Source organism: Eubalaena glacialis, chromosome 14, assembly GCF_028564815.1.
Source record: "Eubalaena glacialis isolate mEubGla1 chromosome 14, mEubGla1.1.hap2.+ XY, whole genome shotgun sequence".
Classification (NCBI taxonomy): Eukaryota; Metazoa; Chordata; class Mammalia; order Artiodactyla; family Balaenidae; genus Eubalaena; species Eubalaena glacialis.
In genome coordinates this window covers 35,042,076-35,056,865 of record NC_083729.1, presented here as the reverse complement: position 1 = coordinate 35,056,865, position 14,790 = coordinate 35,042,076, and the positions used below count along the sequence as shown (strand labels likewise).

Here is a 14,790-nt window from a genome sequence, read left to right as displayed (position 1 = left end):
AACCTCGTTAGTCCCCCCTGTCTTTTGTTAGGACATGGATGTGGAGAGCCAAGGACGGAGACGGGAACCATGGGAGCAGGGCCTGAACGCACACTGTGCCAGCTTCAGTGTTTGCATGGAGATTTCACTCCTTCATCACACGCTGCCCCCGCCCCTAAACAGACACCAAAGACAAAACTGAGGACGAGAAAGGCAGCCCGGGAAAATACAGCTTGGGAAGAGTCCTTGCCATGAAATGTCATTTTATTAATTGATTTTTTTTCTTACAAAAATAAACATTTTAATGAACAAGAAGTACAAAAGCTTCTGGATATACAAACTCCAGGAGCGGGGAGAGGCTGCTTTTGGCTGCTTTGCGGCTTTCACTGAAAGCAAATGAGGCAGAAAGGCCCCGGCCCCACCCCCGCCCCAGGTCCTGGCTCAAACTGCTACCTGCTCCTCAACCCCATGACTTGGCTCATACATTGTGTGCTCCTCTGCCCCCCGCTCCTGGGCTGGCCGGTGAGCGCCCCTGTCAGGTGCCCAGAGGCGGCCGCCCCAGGTACAGAATCACCCATCTCCCGGAGCATCCCTTCAAGTCTCCGGTCAGGAGCTTGGCTAAGAGAACACTCCGTGACTGATTGTCCCCACGCGGCCCCCGCCGGGCCATGGCACATGCAGCAGCACCAGCCGCAGGGGCTCTGGCTACATTCTCGCGCTACGAACACAGTGATGGGGCTGCCCATAGAACTGTCCCAGTGAGGGGCAGAGCCCTCAGTGGGGGGACCATCCTGAGCCTCGCTGGCAGCCCAGAGGGTGAGAGGGGCAGTCAGCCCTCCATGATTCCTGCCCTGGAGCCAGCAGTCCCAGACCTAGACTGGTAAACTCACATTTTAACATGTGGCATTATTGCACGTTGTCCTGGTCACCTCGGTCTGTCGGGGATGTCAGCCTTGTCTGCAGGGGTGCCCAGGTGACATGCAGTGCTGCCAGTGCAAGTCACAGGCAAGCCCAGCTGGCAGGGATGGTCAGCTGAGCCCACAGACAGGTCAGCCAGAGGCCCTCACATATGTGGTCTTGCTGGGATCAGGGACCACGTGGCTCCATCCTGTCTTGAAAAAGACTAGTTGCCGACCTGGGGGCAGAGGTAAGAGGTAACAGGACTGGATGATTCTCTCCCTGGAGGCAGGGCCACTCTCCCTATAATGCAACTGCCCTGAGGACACTTGTCTTCTCATCATCGCTGGCTTCTGATGGGGGACCGCTACCTGTCAATCTCTTCCGGGGAGTCCAGTCACCTCCCTCAGGATGTCCTTTCCCACTGGCTCACCTGTCCAAGTGGTCTGGTTGGTGACCACAAAGGCCTGGCACTGGGCATGGCTCTCACAGATGTCCACAGCCTCGGCCAGGTTGAACACTGAAAGGAGGCAGCTTCCGTGGTGGTAGGATGGCCAGCAGCGGTAGTCTTCCTGGGGGATGGTACTGCCTGGGAGGTGCTGGTACTCTGTGGGTTGGGGATGGAGCTCAAATGAGAACTCTCTGTGCCCAGGGGTGAGGGCTGTGAGCCACATGTCCTAGGTGAGGGCTGAAATCCAGCCCAGTCCTCCTAGCATGGAGATGAAGGCAGCTACCACTGTGAAACTGGGATGACCACTCAGGAAAGGCAAAGCTCAGGTTTACTTTTTGGGAGACACACGTCTCCCAAATATAAGGGCACACAACTGGTTCAGGCTACACATGACGGCGGGCACAGGCATGGGATAAGTGCACACACAGACCCATTGGCTGACCAGGAAGGTTGTTGAGCTCAGAACATTTTAGACATTTAAAGCCGGGCTTCTCAAACTTCAATGTGCATGTGAATCTCCAGGGAATCTTGTTAAAATGCAGATTCTGATTCAGAAGGTCTGGGGTGGGGCTTGGGAACTGGCATTTCCAACCAACTTCTGGTGCTGCTGGTCAGCAGACCACACTTTGAGTGGCAAGGAGTTTAGAGCTGCCCTTTGGTCCCATTTCCTCCTGGCCTTGGGGAGAGAGGCTAGGCCAGTTCCTCTGACAGGGGGTCAGTCATGGAGTTTCTGAAGTTCAGAGGCATGCAAATGAATGTAAAACACAAAAAAATTACCATTTGGGAATCCACAACTTGAGTATTTGGGGCAGAGGCTGGAGGAAGAATGTGAAATCTCCCCATTTCACAGAAAGAGCCCCCAGAGGCTCTAAAATCTCCTCAATCCAGAAGCTGCTTAGCCGCAGGCCTCCTGTTGACCCGAGTCTTTCCCGCTGCCTGGGGAGCCCCAGCTCTGGACTGATAATGCAGAAGCCCTGGGCCTCTGGCCACCCCTCCCTCCTGCCTCCATCTTCTACCAGGGACTAGACCAAAGTCCAGGGCTGGCTGTGATTTATAGCCCCATAAACAGCGTCCTCAGGGACAGAGCCAGCCATTGTTCACCTCGTTAAACTTTATTTACAGGGCTAACGAGGGCTCCCCCACCCTTAAGACTGGCCAGAGCTCCTTGAATACAGAGGCTGCCCATCCCTCGCCCCCCTGCCAACCATGCTAAACCCCAGGGCCTCAGCAGGAGAGACCACAGCCCACAAGCCATGGCTAGAATTCTCTCTCTGCCCTGGAGCTTCTTAACTGGTTTCAGTGTGGAGCCCTTCTCCACCTCCAGCCACCCTCCCAGCCCCAGAAGGGCGAGGAAGGAAAGAGTAGCAAACATATATTGTGTTCAAGCTGTGTAACAGGAAACGAGTTAACTGCTCTCACACATTTCACCTGCCATTTAATCCCCGTAAGAATTCTGAGGCAGGTAATACTGAACCCAATTCACTGATGAGGAAAGTGAGGCTCAAGGTGTCAGTTAACTTGCTCATAGTCATGCAGTCAGTACATCATGGGGTTTGCAGCCATCCAGAGAAGGGGTGTCAGTGCCCACCCCCAAGTTCAAGGCAGAATTATAGTTGTTCTAGCTCAGTCGAAGTGAAAGCTAAACAGCGGTCTCTGCAACACTCCACGTGAGTCTCAGAGGGAGGATGAGCCACTTCCCCGATTAGGGGAATCACCCACCCTCGCACCTGCTCCCCACCTCCCCAGCCCCTGGATCCTTGCCGGGGCCACTCACCGGCTCTGCCGGCCTCTGTGGAGTTCTGTAGATACTGCCCGCTCCGGTACAGGTGCAGCACCTTCTCCAGCTGGGCCAGGGTCTCGTCCACCCCCCAGGTGAGCTCTCCTGCAGAGTGCACGGTGCTGTAAGAGGGTACCTGGGCTCCTACTTCTCCCTGAGGTAGGTAGCCAGCTGCCTTTCCCCCCTCCCTCTGGAGCCTGGGCCCCGATGACCGGAGGACTGGGGACTGGGTTTGCCACAGAATGCCACTTTGGGAAATGATGTTTCTGGACCATGTGCTGCCCTGGGTCATTCTTATGCCCATGCTTGCTGGGGGTGGGAGAGGGTGACGGGAGGCAGATGGGCTCTGGAGAGCTCACCTGTGGCGTTGACAATGCTGTCCAAGAGAGGCCGCAGTGAGGGTGGGGCACTATGGGGCAGGAGGTATGTGAAGAAAAACCTGGGGCAGAGAGAAATCAGGGGCTTAGTGGTTCAGCCTTTGGGGACATATCCTTCTTCTACCCCAACTTGGGACAGAACCCCCATCTGGCCAGGGAGCCTGCTCTGTCAGGCTAACCAACTAGGCCTACACCCCCAGTGTGTGCCAAGGAGTCTCTTCAGACTCAGGGTTGGGGTCTGGGCACATGCTAAGGCCACAGGTAACTTCATACCAAACTGAAATCTGAGGTCTGTTTTCCCCACCCGTCCCAGGGACCTTCCCACCCCTCAGCCCCGCATTATCCCCCGGCTGACCCGTGTCAGAGCAGCCCCATGGCTTGGCCCTATGAGGAGCTTCCAGAGGTGAAGGGCCAGGGGAGGAAGGGGCAGGGCCTGTCCCACCAACCCTAGGCTCTGAGTCTGACACTATTTTAAGAAGCCTCCAGCTGCCACCCCCCAACCCAGATTCTCCTTGGAGCTGACTATTTTTAGCCTCATGGTCAGGAGCCTGAATGTTCCCTTCTTGAAGGGGTGGAAGCCTTCCCCCGCCCCTGCTACTCCGCTGGTCACGGCTGCGTCTCCCAGCCTGGCTGGGCTGTGGACCCCGTGCTGGCTCCCTCCCTGCCCCCCGCCGCCCCACACCCCCCCCACCCCCCCGCCCCCAGGCTCACGCTCCCTCGCTGCCGGCCTTCCTGGGTGGGGATGGAGGTCACCTGTAGGCATTGTAGACGTTGCGTTTCTCATTCATGGCCTCGCACCAGCCCTGGGCTGAGCAGGGCAGGGTGAAGTTCCTGGCTGGGAACTCGAGTGTGCAGTCAGCGCTGCCTGTGCACGGTGTCTCCTCCACGCGGGCGTCATCCAGATCCGTCACCTTCAGTTCCCCATCCACCAGCACGAACTGTCGGGGGCGGAAGTCCAGCAGAGTGACCGAGCCCAGTGGGGAGTGGGCCAGGTGGTGGAGGAGGCGGCCCAGGCTCAGGCAGATCTGAGGGGCAAACACCAGGCTGCTCACGGCTTCTCTCCTGGGAGGGCGCCTGGGGGCTCCCCGCTTTGGTGCTCTGGACTGAGCTTGGGGGTTTGCCTTTCTCTTCAAGGCTCTGGAGCTCACTAAGGACTGAGGCCTGGGGCCTTACTGAGCAAGCCAGTGATTTTCTGTTACCCCCGGTGGGCCTGACCCTGAGGCTAACATGGAATAAGTGGGAAATGGGCAGAGGGAAGTCTGGGCATACTGCATATCCTCCCTGAAGTTGCATCTTCGGTGTGGCTTCTGTCCAGTGTATGCAAATAGAGGGAGGGTCAAGACGACCTGAAGCTCTTTTCTAGTCCTAGGACACTGGCCCTCCCGCAGCCAGGCTGAGAGTATGTGTGAGTGTGTGTGAGTGTGTGTGTGTGAGTGTGTGTGAGTGTGTGTGTGAGGGCAGCAAGAGCACAAAAACCTCAGGATCCTCTCTGCCTCGTTTCTTTTTTTAACCCTTTGGCCGATGGCCGAGTCAGCTTTGCTCCATCCTTCCCTCCCTCTCCCTCAACTGAGGAGGAGTTGAAGCTGCTCCGGAGGGCTGGCCTTCTAAGGGAGAACCATCCCAGCAAGGAGCCCAGGGCCCTGGCCCTCTTCCCTGCTCACTCGGAAGCGATCCTCCCAGGAAGTCTGCAGCAGCTGGATCATTTCCACAGGGGCGCCCAGCTCCGTGATGGTGGTCAGGGTGTCCGGGATGTCCTCGCTGTCCTGGTAGCAGTAGCCATAGAGCTGGAAGAGGCCCAGGCGGGTCATGAGGTCACAGGATGGGGGTGGGGACAAGGAAGGGCTGGGTTTTCACATGCCCCCCACCCTCCCATCCCTAGGTCTTTGCTTCAGCTCAGGCCAGAAGAGAATAGCAACATTGCCTGGGAAGCCTGCCCTCTGTCCCAGCAGCCAGAGTTCCTACTGATTCCATCAGCCCCTTACCTCTGGCCACTCAGGTAAATGGGCAGGTCTGGCCACCTTGTGTTAACCATGTGCCAGGCACTGTGTTAAATGTTTTACAAGCAAAACTCAATTCTTAGAATAACCTTAAAAGGGCATAGTAGGTACTATTAGTATCGCCAATTCACATGTGAGAAAACCAACTCAGAGAGGTTAAGTTACCTCCCCAAGGCCACACAGCTAAGAATTGCAGGATCTAGGATTCAAATTTATGTTACTCTGATTCCACAGCCTTGTTCTTTTCACGAGTACCATTTGCTAATCGCCCAGCCAACAAATGGATATTATACCTCCTCCCCTGCTCTAATCCTTGTCTTTGCTTCATCATTTTCACTTTCTGGCACCTTCATTTTTCCTCTGCTCTGGTCTTTCTGGAGGAAAAGCAATCTCCCTTGGGATTGGTAACAAGTGTGGATCAGAACAAAAAGTATCCAAGGGGCATATCATTGGGTGTTCTTTGCATAGCTGGTGGGCGGGGTGGGGTGGGGTGACCCGTATCAACTGGGGTAGTAGTAAAGGTGGTTCCTGGGAAGGTCAGTTCTTTGAGGGCATGGTCACAAGGGCCGGCCCGCTCCATATGATCTGGGGGAGGGGCTTCGTACGGCTCAGCTGGCTAGGGGCTTCTGGGACGCACAGCCTGACTTTGTCACTGACACCTAAACCAGCATCCACAGAGATCTCTGCTTCTCCCAGTCTCTCCCACCATGCTGCACATCAGCTAGGGATCAGACGGTGCTCAAAACAACCAGTACCCTGTAGGGACCAGGAACACAAAGGCCGAGTTGTCTGGGCCAGAGTGGGAAGAGGGGAGAGCTGCACAATGGGGGGTGCCGGTGGGGTGAGGCAGTGGGGGAGCCAAGCCCCTGGGCTAGATGTCCGTGCACACTGTCACCCTTCACACCCTTCCCAGCTCCACTCCAAGCCCTTATATGCTCCCTTCCATCCCAGGAGTGTCCTTGCAGCTCCCCGTCCCTGGAGCCAGCTTCCTCAGTCCTGCTGGCACGAGGGAAGGCATGTCTCGGTGTCGCCGTCAGATCACTAGGGTTGCAGCTTGTGGGCTCAGGGGGAAATCCCCGGTGCCCTCTTCTTCCCTCTCTCTCTACCCTCCCCACCCCACATCAGCCCAGGGAGACACCAGACCCCAGTGGGGCAGAGGTAGGGGTGAGGTAAAAGGAGCAGCCCTGGAGCCTGGTTCTCATTTTCTTGCCCAGAGTCTGAGCCTTTGTGGGAAACTTCTGAAGGTTATTAAACACCCGGAGGTCGTTAAATGCGCTGTTAAGGAGGTATTAATCAACACCCCTCAGGAAAAAATAAAAAGACACCATTAACCCCCCCCAGGAAGCGTGAGGCTCAGCATTTCAGTCGCATCTTTTGTTCCTTTGGGAGAAGAAATATACTCTAGCAGGGCCAGAATCAGGGCCCAAGCAGGCCTGGGGCCCCATCTGAGGCCTGAGGCCCCATCTGAGGCCTGAGGCCCTGGGAACAACAGAGATGCAGGGGAGGGAAGACCCTGGTGCCCTTTGACCCTGGGCTATAGAGGCATCTATCACGTGAGGGAGTGTGGTGTGTGTGTGTGTGTATGTGTGTGTGTATGTGTGTGTGAGAGGTGGGTTGGGGAGGGGTCACAGAGATGGATGGAGAGATCTCGCCCAGGCAGTCCCCAGACTGAGCAAGCTCTGGGAAGAGCCCAGTGGGACATGCTATCCTGGCGCTTTTCTATTAGAACCAGCACCAACTTCAGGGCTGCCAGAGAGGTGGGGGGGGCCTCGGGGAGCGGGAAACACTCTCGGGCTCCTCCCCGGTTCAGCAAACAGTCGAACAGTTTTGAAATTTTAAACGATTAAGAGGTATTAAAACAACATTATTTCTAGTTTCCTGCACACCAGAACTGGAGCCTCCCGAGCAGGAAGACCCCCAGGCAGGCTTACCTGGAGCAGAGGTGGCATTGCTGAAGAAGCCAGAGGGATACTGGCCTGGGGGTTGGGGGACGAATGTAGGAGACCCAACACCAAAGCAGTCCCTAAATTCACACTCAGGTACCTCTACCTCCCCGTAATGGTAGCTTTTCACCTCTCCCCTGACAGAAAGGACCTGGTACCCTCTCCATCTTGTAACACTTCTGTCCTAGGGCAACTAACCCCAGTCTCTGACCCTGTAAGAGTAACACAGCCAACCCAGTCTCGGTCTAGAGAGGGAATGAGTGAAAACGACTCAGTTGTAATTTTTTTTTTCCTTTGGCACCTTCAGCATTGGGCTGGGGGCCTGACATATGCGTGAGGGTGGTTAGCTGGATGTTCGTCTTGAAGTTTGGGTGGGGTAAGAGAGGGCAGGAGGAGTTCCTTAAGAGACAGGAAAGCGCATCAAACCTCAAATCCCTCGTAAGGGAGGGGGGTGGGGTCTTGAGTCAATTAACTAACACTTAATATCCTGCTAAGACACTCAAGACCTTCTCCACTGCCTCAGAATCTGGCCTACACCCCAGGTTTCCAAAAGGTTCCCAGGAGCTCCTGGGGGGCAAAGAGAACAAGATCCTCCCAGTTAGAATGGCCACGTGACCAACTGCTCACTCCCTGTAGCTCCAGTGTCAGCCGTGCAACAGTTGGCTGACACTGGAGCGTAACCACCCATAACTGTTGGCTCTGCCTGACCTTCTGCAACCAGTTCAGGGCCCAGGACCCAGTCAACGAGTGTCTGACCAGGGCTGGAGTAGCCTGGGGAGACTGGGAGCCAGCAGTAGTATAAACAGCTCTCTGTCTTCTCTCTCCTATTCTGCCATGCCCACCCAGATCTGGGGTCCATCTCACTCCTGAGGAAAGGAGGGAGGGATTCCTGGGTTTCTGACCAGTTCTGCCAGGTGCAGAAAGGTTAATTTGAGTGGGCTAGGAGGTGGAAGGTGCGGGCGACGTTCCTCAGCTGGGGAGTCTGAACAAACCCTATGTTCACCGGGCCAAAAGCAGTCAGGGATTCCCCTCTCAGTCCGCTCAGACATGTGCTAAGGGAACGGTTCGTCTAATCCTAGGGCTGACTCAAGGACCGAGGAGAGCTGGGGGAGAGGAGGAAGTGGGTGTGTTAGGGCAGTGCTGGGACTGTGAGAGGCCCACTCTCTTAGTCTAGCCTGGAGGGGACAAGGTGGGGTCTCATCTTTCCCCTCTGCCCCCCAGTGAACAGGAGAGACAGAGTCCCATTTAGTAGGAACCTGGGCATCTGGTCTTCTCAATCTTCTAGCCTCTTGGCCACATTTGCTGAGATAATGTGACATGCAGGTCCTCAGCCTGTCCCCTGAGCATTAAGCTAGGACCCCGAGGCGTCCTCAATACTTCCAAAGCCTACTTTGAGGCCCAGGGTCTCTTCTGGGAAGGGCCATGCATTTTTTGGCCTACTATCCAATCCCCTCCAGTCCTTTCACAGCAGCTTCTGGGTGGGGTACGGGATATTCTCTGGGAATCAAGCCTGGTCTTTTTCTAGCTCTTCCCAACCCCACTGCAGTCCCACCCCAACTTCAAAGCCAGACAAGCCACTGTCTGGAAGTTGAGAGAAGTGGGGTTCAGATTCCATCAAGAAAGGGGACCCTATCATTGCAGTTGGGACCCTGACTCAGGGATGACCTCTGCTCATTGTTTTGGCTGGGGTCCCTTCCCTGGTGCTCAACACCCCAGCTCCAGCCAGAAGCAGGGTCCTAAGCCCGAACGGACCTCCACCCCTACCCCGAGTTTGGGGACCCTCTCTCCTGTCTTCAAGAGATACGGTTTGTAAGCTGAGAAACCCGGGAGTCTCTCCGTAACGGCACGCCCACCCAGGCAGGGTGGTGTAATGGGAAGCTGCCATGGTCTGGGTTCTGCCCCTAGCTTAACCTGGGCAGTCATCGGGGCTCCGCTTCTTTATCTGTAAGACCAAGGGTTCTCTTCCAGCCTGAGTGGTCGGGCACGGGCACGTCCAGCCAGCACCCTTACCCCTGCACCCGCACCCTCGTACCTGCAGCACGTTGGGGTGCCGCAGCCGCTCCAGCAGCACCATCTCCTTGAGCAGCTTGTGGGCCGCCAGCCGATAGCAGCCCCTCCGCGCCCCGAACTCGCGCACACAGCTGCCCAGATCGTGGCCGCTGAAGTCCACCGCCTTGAGCGCCACCGCGACGCCGCCGGGCAGGCGGACCCGGTACACGGCCTTGGTGTAGCCGGAGCCCACGTACTGTGCGCCGGACACGTTACGGAGCGCGGCGCAGCCCAGGCGCGGGCCCGGGCCGGAGGATCCCGGGCCGGGGGAGCCCGGGCCAGGAGCCGGGGGCCAGCCCGGAGCGCCGTCGGGCAGGGGCCGGGCCCGCGGGGGGCGGGGACGCTGCAGGCCCGGGCCGCCCGGAGCTAGGTCCATCAGGCGCCGCCGCTCCGGCCGGCCGGCCCCGGGACCGGGGCCCCCGCGGGAATAGCGCTGCACCTCCTCGTAGCGCGCTCGGATCTGCCGGGCCAGCTCCCCGCGGCCCCCGCGACGGCCCGGGCCCGGGTCTGGCGAGGGCCCGGGGGACTGGCCTGGCCGCGGAGGCTCCGAGCCCGGTGCGAAGAGCACGTTGAGGACCGAGCCCAGCAGGAAGGAGGCGCAGAAACCCGCGGCCACCGCCGCCCGCCGGCGCCGCATCGCTCCCCTCCCCCCGGCCGGCCGGCCCCGCGCGGCTCCCCGGCCGCGGCCCCGGGAGGCTCAGGCTCCGAAGCGGCTACGCTCTGCGCCCCGCGGGTCCCCTGCCCAGCCCGCGCGCATGGCCCCGGCGGCCCCGACCCCGGCCCCTCGCGGGCTGCACATCGGCCTGACACTTGCCTCCCTCCCGCCCTGCCCCCGCCGCTTATAAGGCCCGGAGCCGCCCCCCGCCCCCGCCCCCGCCCCCTCCGCCTCCGCCTCCCAGCTCCCGGCCGGAGCCCGTCCTCGGCACCGCCCCCTTCGGCTGCCCGGCCCGGCCTTCCCCGCTGACTGACAGCGGGACCTCCTCCCGCGGCCGTCCGGGCCTGGGAAGCGGCGCGGAGGCGGCTCCGGCCCTGCCCAGCCTGCGGCCCCCGGGCTCGGGCTGGCGAGAAAGGGAGGGGCGGCAGCGGCCCCGGGACGCGCGGGGGCTCGGGCCCAGCGCAAGGGCGGATAATGGGGTCGGGGCGGCCGGATAACGGGACCGGGAGGCGGCTAACGGAGCCGGCCGGGCAGGGTGGGGGAGAAGATGAAGGGGCGAGGCCAGCGGGTAACGGGTTCTGGAGGGGACGAGCAGCTGGGTCCGGGGTGCTGAGCATCCGCGTGGTCCCAGAGCGCCCTCCCGGGGACCCGGGGCCTTGGGGCGGGCTGGGCGCAGGCAAGGAGCGTGGGTCCCGCCTCCCGCGAGTGGGACTGCGGGTGGCGGCTCCTGGCTCAGTCCCGGATTCGGGGGCGGGGGATGGGGAGGCGGCGCTGAGGGGCTGGCACCTGCGAGCGCGGGTGGGACGGGAACTCTGGGATCAGAAGAAAAATCTTGAGGTTCTCGGAGATGCCCTCTTCAACCTCCTCTACCAAGTTTTCTGATTTTCTTTGTCCCCGAAGCCCCAGATGGAACCCCTGCCCCGGGATCCCCGCAGTCAGACGCGGTTAGCAGCGGATCACGAACCATATTCCTGCTAGTAATTTGTACAAAGAGTGCCTTTGTACCCACGGACGTGCGTGGTCCAGATTGTCTCTGGAAGTGTGTGCATTAGTGTGTCTGAAGGGACCACTGTGTCCGAGGAAGGGAGTGTATACCGCGTGTGTAAGTAGGTGCTGACTCCACCAGAACTTCTGGCCCCTCCTCCTCCCTCCCTGATTGCATCATTAGTGCTAATTGAGGAGCTTTCACACGCCAGTGCATTAGTTGTTTGGAGTGAGCTCCCCCCTCCTGGGAGAGATAAGCCGCTGCCCCTCCCCCTCCCAGCCCTCCACTTCCCCACCGCCCAGGAACTGCCCACCTAGATCCTCCCACCTTCCTGGGCACCTTCCTGCCTCCTGGTCCTCTACTGGTTAATCTCTTTCCGCCCCGCAGTGTCAGGGATCGGCTGGAGAGGAGTCAGGGAGGAGGTGGAGGGCTTAGAAAAATCTTTCCTCCAGGAGGCTGAAGAGGTTCTGGCCTTCCTACAGAAAGCACAGTCTCTGTGATGAGAGAGGGGACAGGAATCTCTGGCCGGTTCTTTTGGACCTGGAAGGGCAGAGGACAGCACTGAGTCCTTGATCTCCAGCCTGTGATCCCACTGATGAAGGGGCAACCAATCCTGACTCCTGGGGTCCCCTAAGACTCGGAGAGCTGGGGCCCAGTCTAACTTAGAAAACATGGGAGGGCTGAGTGAGAGAAGCCACGATTCTCCTGAGGACCTTGGGTTTGGTGGAGTTTGGTCTGGTCCTGTTTAGCTGCTCTGCCCTGCCCTGGCCCTTGGCTGCTGGGTGTAGGGGGAAGGCTCTGAGCAGATGCCCTCCTCGGGCCTCACACCAGATGTCTTTGGTCTAATTAACTGTGCTGGGAAAACCAACCTGGGTTTGTAAACAGAGCTACTGGCTAAAGTCAACAGGGAACAGCAGCAAACAGCAAACATTCCCCTCTCGCAGCTACAGTCCAATCCAGCCGCCTGGGGAAGAGGGGAGCCTTGCCGATCACGGGGCCCCCCGGGCCGACAGCTGAGTCAGGGAAAGCCTCTCTACCTCTGTGACCCTAATATGGCCATTTCCCTACCAGTGCCAGGGCTCCTGTGCTGGGGAGGAATGGGGATTCTGGGAGGACAGAGTTGCCATTTCAAGATAGGCTCTGCCCCCCTTCCGGAGTTCTCTTGGTATCTATTAGCCAAACCTCCTGATCCACAAGGAAGCCATTGTGGGGGGAATATTCCTTAACGAGCTTTCTTTGGGGCCTGCTCTGCTCTAGGGTCTTGGAGGAGCCTCCTAGGTAGGACTTGGCATTGAGAATCTATAACTCGGAGTTGGTGAATATAACATGAACATTGTTGAGTTCGTTACACATCGTGTAGGTATTATAATAACATGTTCTGAAATTAGATAATTATTCCTGTGATATCTTTGCCAAGCTTCAGTGTTTCTGTTATGGTTTGAAAGTTCAATGCACACAGGGCCTGAGAAACAGGCCTGAGTGTACATACATACAATGCACACACATGAGCCCACGGAACGGTGGCCTCACACACAGGAACAAAGGCATTTCAGCACTCGTTCTCACACTCACTCTGTCTCCCTTGCCAGCTCTCAGACATACAGACATATACAATCTTTGATGGAAATAGGTTTTTGGACTCTGAAGAAAAGGGATTGAACTTTTTGAACAGATTAGAGTTTCTGAATTGGCAGTTTCTTGAGTTCTTAACCAAATTGTGCTTGTTTGCTTTTTCTTCTTCTTCTTTTTTTTTTTTTTTTGCCACTCAAGGAGTGGAATCATCATTTCAAAGAACTGAAAAAGACACAAAACTCTGGTTGAGGACCCAGATCTACCGTCTGCCCATCTGCCCTGTCTCAAAGATCTGGCAAGGCCAGTAGCCTCTTTATTTTCTGCCTTTTCCCTCCAGCCCAGGTCTCAAAGACCTCTTTTGGAGTATCACTCTCCTGCTCAGCAACCTGGAGGATAAATTGAACTGGGCCTTCAGGCCTTTGTGAACTGGCCCCAGCCCTCCACCTGGCCCAGTTACCCCCTTTTCATTTCCCTGTACAGAACCAGACTCCCCCAGTCTGCTGCCTGCACTGGCTCCTGACTTGCAGCCATCATTAGTGTTTTCCCCTGTGGCCCTCCCGGTTCCCTTTCCTGAAATGCCCGCTTGTAGCCTTTCTGTGTCATCTTTGCTAGCTGGTTCTTCAGGGTCTCCCAGAAAATAGTGAATTACAGATACTGCTTCTCCAACCGGGATACATGGGTCCCTGGGATCTTGAAGGTCTATTCTTAGAGTTTTTGTGGATATATTTTCTTCAAAAGGAAATGTACGAAATGCATTTCTCAGGTCTTGGAAACCTTGATGTAGAGCAAAGAGCTTGGGATTTGGAGTCCAAGAAGCCTGGGTTCAAATTTCATTATTTGAGTTACTTTGGGTGAGTTAGTTAACTTCTCTGGGTATTCGTTTTCTTCTGCAGAAAATGGGAGATGATAGTAGTGCCTACTCCGTAAGGCTGTTGAGTGAATGAAATGCAAAGACATAAAAAGTGCTTGGCACAAGCTAAGCCCTCAATATGGGCAATCTGTAGCTAGTATTAATGATGATATTAAACAAATAAACATCTGTGACAACATGTTAGACAGCTAACCATAACCCTGCCTAGAGGCAGAAATGACTTTAACTACTTTCCTTCCTGGTTTCCACTGGTGAAATCTCTCAGCCTCCTGGGCTCTCTCTGTGTCTGGAATTTTCACTTTTTCCCGAATCAGTAAACCAGTGGTGGATCAGAAGAGGCCTCGTTGCCTCCCCCAGCCCGTGGTGAGCTGCACAGGGAAGACTCTGAATCAAGGCCCGACTCTTGGTGCCACAGTGACCAAGCACAGGGAAGGCCTTGGTCTGTCCTCCCTGGGGCAAGGAGCTGGGGGAGGGGATGGGCTCTGAAGAAGAAGGGGGGAGAGAAAGGGGTGGAGCCAGGCAGCCTGCTCCTCCACCCCCCCTTCCCTCAGGTAGGAAGTGAAGCTGACGTTTCCAAAATATAAAAAACAGATGATGAGGGTCGGGTTTCCTACACACTGGAGAGCGGGAGCCCCAAGGCAGAGTCCCCAAGAAATGATCAGAGACAGAGATGGGGGGCAGAGAGAGAAAGAGAGAGGAGAGGAGAGAAGATAAAGATGCAGAAACACGGAGACAGAGAAAAACCCCCCTGAATCCTGAGGGTAGTCAGACAAAGACAGAGACAAAAGCCGTGGCTTAGGAAAGATCTTTCCACCCGTTTCTGGAAAAGAACTTAGTTCCTCTCTGTGGGTCTCAAGTTGGGAACGTGAGCCATTTTGGCTCCATGACCCTGGCTGACGGTGAGGCCCTCCAGGACCCTAGAAACCAAAAGGCCCTCTGGGCTCAGAGCTCTCCCTGCCTGGGCTGGTCTCTGTCTGTCTGGGCCTCCAGATCTGTGGTCCAGAGTCTCCCTCCCGGAGCCAGCCTCGTGCTTCCCCCCTCCTCGTGCTTCCCCCCTCCTCCCTCCTGCTTAGCTTCACCTACCAGCCCAGAGAGATGCTCTATGACAGCTTCTCTTTCTCTCCCTTTCCTGGATGTCTGGGATGTGTGTCCTCTTCCTTCACTGGTTCCTGTGATTGGAGGAGCTGGGGACATGGGGCTGAGGACAGAGAAGGCTGAGAGGTACCTGTTTAGAGCC

The 14,790-nt window shown here is 57.1% G+C and overlaps 1 protein-coding gene across 5 annotated transcripts; it reads right to left on the bottom strand.

The window, feature by feature from the left end:
• Positions 1-232: 232 nt before the first annotated feature.
• PKDCC (protein kinase domain containing, cytoplasmic) lies at positions 233-10,268 on the bottom strand. 5 transcript variants are annotated; one of them, XM_061211347.1, is made up of 7 exons: positions 9,454-10,265; positions 5,143-5,265; positions 4,235-4,506; positions 3,464-3,543; positions 3,102-3,209; positions 1,310-1,483; positions 233-1,114 (listed from the first exon to the last, which is right to left on the bottom strand). In XM_061211347.1, exons 1-7 carry the CDS (start codon positions 10,105-10,107, stop codon positions 1,029-1,031), a joined length of 1,497 nt encoding a protein of 498 aa, XP_061067330.1. In that variant the 5' UTR covers positions 10,108-10,265; the 3' UTR covers positions 233-1,028. The 5 variants fall into 5 exon arrangements, with proteins under 5 accessions (XP_061067330.1, XP_061067332.1, XP_061067331.1 ...); XM_061211349.1 differs by having other exon boundaries at positions 1,014-1,114; positions 3,102-3,226; positions 9,454-10,267; XM_061211348.1 differs by having other exon boundaries at positions 1,039-1,483; positions 3,102-3,226; positions 9,454-10,268.
• Positions 10,269-14,790: the final 4,522 nt, after the last annotated feature.

What these genes read in the sequence shown, in the direction of transcription:
- PKDCC (XM_061211347.1), bottom strand. Translation starts at nt 10,107, where the DNA reads ATGCGGCGCCGGCGGGCGGCGGTGGCCGCGGGTTTCTGCGCCTCCTTC. An exon ending in GGCACCCCAACGTGCTGCAG is followed by an intron (nt 5,266 to 9,453) that starts GTACGAGGGTGC and finishes GGCCTCTTCCAG; the next exon opens with CTCTATGGCTACTGCTACCA. An exon ending in CAGCATTGTCAACGCCACAG is followed by an intron (nt 3,210 to 3,463) that starts GTGAGCTCTCCA and finishes TGCACTCTGCAG; the next exon opens with GAGAGCTCACCTGGGGGGTG.